A 3,682-nucleotide genomic window follows, 5' to 3' on the forward strand; every position below is an offset into this window, starting at 1 on the left:
GTAAGTGGCTGTCAGGAAATGTGTCTTTTGTTCCTTCAGTTGGGTGCAAAAAGCTGTATTATGTCGTCATAGTAACAGTCTGTCTGTGTCTTACCCTGATTACATAATATTTTTACACATTACTCAGTAACTTAAGAAAGAGATACAAGAAACTTTGAGTGCCTTGCTGCGAGGATTAGCATATTAATGAGGAGAAACTGTTTTAAGAGTTTTTATCAATACCACCTATCTGTTAATGTTTTGACAAGTACCTACACATTCATGTATTGGTTAGTTAGTATATTAGCTTAAGCAGTTTTTATCTACAGTTAAGCTTTTGCATTCTTAAACTTTTTATGGCCTTTCCTCAATAATTCAAGCCGCAGCTCCTGCTGGTGTACGCAGCTGTCAGAGAGGCAAGAGCACACAAGGCAAAGCACAGAGTGCAGGACAGGGACGCATCCAGAGCTAAAATTAGTATTCAAGGGGTGTATTAAAGTTCATTGAAAATTTACTGTTGCCAGTTAAACAAAAAAGATGTATCGAATTTAAAAAGTTAACGTTCCTGAAAGTTTGACCCTTAAAAAAAAAAACTACTGCCCATAGTACACATTCTTTGTGAGAGACAGATGTTTTTGGATCATTATAATCCAATGATATAAATAGTCAGGATGGCTCAGAGGATGAATCCTACGGACTGTGCCAATTCCTTACTTTTCATCGAGCACCATCATCTGATCAAAATTTCAATTTGTCCAAATCTTTGGTTTGTGAGCGCAAACCTGCAGAACTAATGACACTTTCATCAGCCTTAGCTGTACTTTGTGTTTTGTGCTAAGCAGCAAATGTTAGCACAGTAATGAGCTAAACTAAGTAAATAAAATATTAACTAAGACGGTGAACATGGTAAAAATTATGCATGCTAAACTTCAGCATGTTAACATCGTAAGAGCCACTAGCCTAATTTATTCTTGGTCATCCAAATTTTAACAGTACTACCGTTGAATTAGTCTATTGATTACGGGTTCGGGTAAGCAGGGAAACAGAGAAATGTAAGTTACATAAATTATTTTTCTTTTTGTTAAAGGAGACCTATTATGCTTTTCCATATTTTAGGACTTATCTACAATGTTACAATGTTGGATGTTCATGTTAAACATGGCCAAAGCTTCAACTAATGAGGTAAAAGTATTTAAAAGAAATCCCTGTGAGCCAAAACCTCTGATTTCCTCCTGTTCTGAACACTCTGTTTTGAACTGCTTTTTCTACCAATGGCTCCGTTCTACGACATACGGAGCTAGACAGAGCGGAGCATCTACAGCTTGTTTCAGACAGAGGCTGAAATGAAGGCCTACATGAAGAGCCAGTATAACTCAGTATAAGACAGATGAGATCATTTGAATCATGCAAAGCTGCCATACAGGAGTCACAAAACTACAATATAGGACTGGAAAAGCAGTATAATAGGTCTCCTTTAATATTACGCTGGCTGGTTTATGTCAAATTGATATCTGTGTAAGTGCACCCATGTTGTAATAGTATGTGGTCATTTTAAGTTATCTAATTAAAGCTACAGTACATGTAATATACTTTCTGTAACTACTGTCCACAGACTTAAACCTGCTCTCCTGACACTTTACTTCTGGCCTCTTCAGGTGATTTTGATCTCCAGCGGGTGAAAGAATCCACTTATTTCTTTAGCTGAGAGGCTCGTTAGGGCAAGCCAGTGGAGGGAGATGAGTGGAATTGACAGAGTGCAGCAGGGAGGCTGCAGGCCCCAAGGTCTCGACTGGCTTTGTCTCCCACAGACATCAGGACATTGATCCAGCCGCGCCCTGCCTGCCTCCTGGTCCACAGGCTGGCTGGAGCTGCTGGAGCTGCTGAATCTACATCACACACAGTGAAGCCGCCTGATTAGTGTGCTGATGGAAGGGAGGAAAGGGTTGGGATGCTCATCCAGGTGAAAGATGACGGAATCAGCACCGGATGGAAATGTCTACAATCAGTGAAAAGTACCTCTTATAATGGACGCTTAGACCATATTCAGATATTCGGGGGTGTGTGTGTGTGTGTGTTCCATACTGACTGAATCACATGTGAACTGTGACACTTCTGCTACTCAATTACAGTATGCAGAGCTGCGTGCGTGCGTGCGTCCGTGTGAATGCTGTGAAGATCTCCGCAGAACGCTAACCTGCCTCTGGTACTATCCCATCACTTAGTGGATGGCAGGATGCTCTCTGACACAATGATCAGACATTTAACGTTTTATGAAAAAGTTTGAAGAAGACACATTTGAGAGGAAATGAAACCTGTATGTTACTGAATGGGGGGGATACTGGACTCTCACTTAAACAGTAATATGGAGTGATGAGCCATGGGGCTCTTAGCTAGCATTGTGTTCCAGTGTACTCTTGATTCTTACCTTCTTGGAGTGACTAAGCACTTGACTATTGCCCTAAAATAAATGTGTTTCTTAAAATGTCTCCTTATTCATTCAGTGGTTCAAAGAAATAGCTGGTATTCTTAGTGTGCTTAAATAGGATGAATGAGACAGCCTGTTATATGTGCATATTTCAATGCTATTGTGTATCATGAGATGAAGGCCTCCTTTTTAGATGCACCACAAATGGTTTGCAGGCTTCACTAATCAACTCCAATCTTATTTTTCTGGGCCAGTGCCACATCTAAAAGTAAAAATAGCAGCAGTGCTATCTGATCATTGCTGGAAACATTACAGCAGTTTCAGACAAAAGGTGCCGTTGATGTTCAAAGGCAAATGTAGGCTCAGCCAAACAAAGCTGGCTGAGTGACAGTGTTATGAAATGAAAATAATCTTGGAGGGGGCATAAACAGTGTGCTGATTAGGCTGTAGGTTTTAAGATGATTTGCATGGTGAGATGCACATGGAGAAGCTCTTCATATTTTATGAAGTGCATGAGACGTGACCTTTGATCAGTTATTTTATTATTTTGGAAAAAATGAGCTATCACCTAACAACCTGATTTTACAGTGAAACTTTCTTTGAACTGTGTTTTTCATGCTCAGGATGCTTTCTGTGAAGACCAGCCATTAATATTAAACTACAGGTATATTCACACATACACAATATATTAAGTTTCTCTGTTTTGCTCAACTGATTAGAATTGATAATATAACCTGATCTCCTGTTGGGTTTACAGACATTTCAAATGAAAAGCAGACCTAATGGCACAAGAAAACAATATTAACTTGTAAATATCATGGCCCTTCATGTAGGCCTTTATTTCAGCCTCTGTCTGAAACAAGCTGTAGATGCTCCTGTCTCTTTAAGCTGCCCCCTAAAGCCCACTGTCTTCTGATTGGCCAAGACCTGAAGCATCTTACCACGGGCGAGTTAAGCGCCAACTAAAAGTAGCAACGTAACGTTTTTTTCAATGGAAATGATGGTGCCTCGAACAACCTGTTGTGTACGCAAGCGCATTACAACATCGTTGTGTTTACAAACTTATCGCAGCTGATTGGGTAACACCTGTGACACACCCACCAAATGGGAGAAAACATACCTTAAAGCCCGTTGCGGAACATTGCACAACATTGCAAGGAAACATCATTCAATCCGAAAATGTTGCAAACTGGTGCAAAACGTTTTGAGATTGAACTCGCAAAAGGCTGCTGTTACCGCTGAGCGGTACAGACAGACAGACCAGCTCCTTGTAGCTCC

The 3,682-nt window shown here is 40.4% G+C and overlaps 1 protein-coding gene across 4 annotated transcripts in view; it reads left to right on the forward strand.

Annotated features, from left to right (window-relative positions):
* The window catches only part of polrmt (polymerase (RNA) mitochondrial (DNA directed)), a 51,749-nt gene extending 49,288 nt beyond the window's left edge, over window positions 1–2,461 (forward strand). For all 4 annotated transcript variants that reach the window (XM_046049458.1, XM_046049459.1, XM_046049461.1 and 1 more), the window contains one exon: window positions 1,635–2,461. In XM_046049458.1, the coding sequence (XP_045905414.1) occupies window positions 1,635–1,684 (50 nt within the window). In that variant the 3' untranslated portion in view covers window positions 1,685–2,461. The remainder of the gene's footprint in view (window positions 1–1,634) is intronic.
* The last annotated feature ends 1,221 nt before the right edge of the window (window positions 2,462–3,682 follow it).

This window comes from Micropterus dolomieu, linkage group LG05 (assembly GCF_021292245.1).
Source record: "Micropterus dolomieu isolate WLL.071019.BEF.003 ecotype Adirondacks linkage group LG05, ASM2129224v1, whole genome shotgun sequence".
Classification (NCBI taxonomy): domain Eukaryota; kingdom Metazoa; phylum Chordata; class Actinopteri; order Centrarchiformes; family Centrarchidae; genus Micropterus; species Micropterus dolomieu.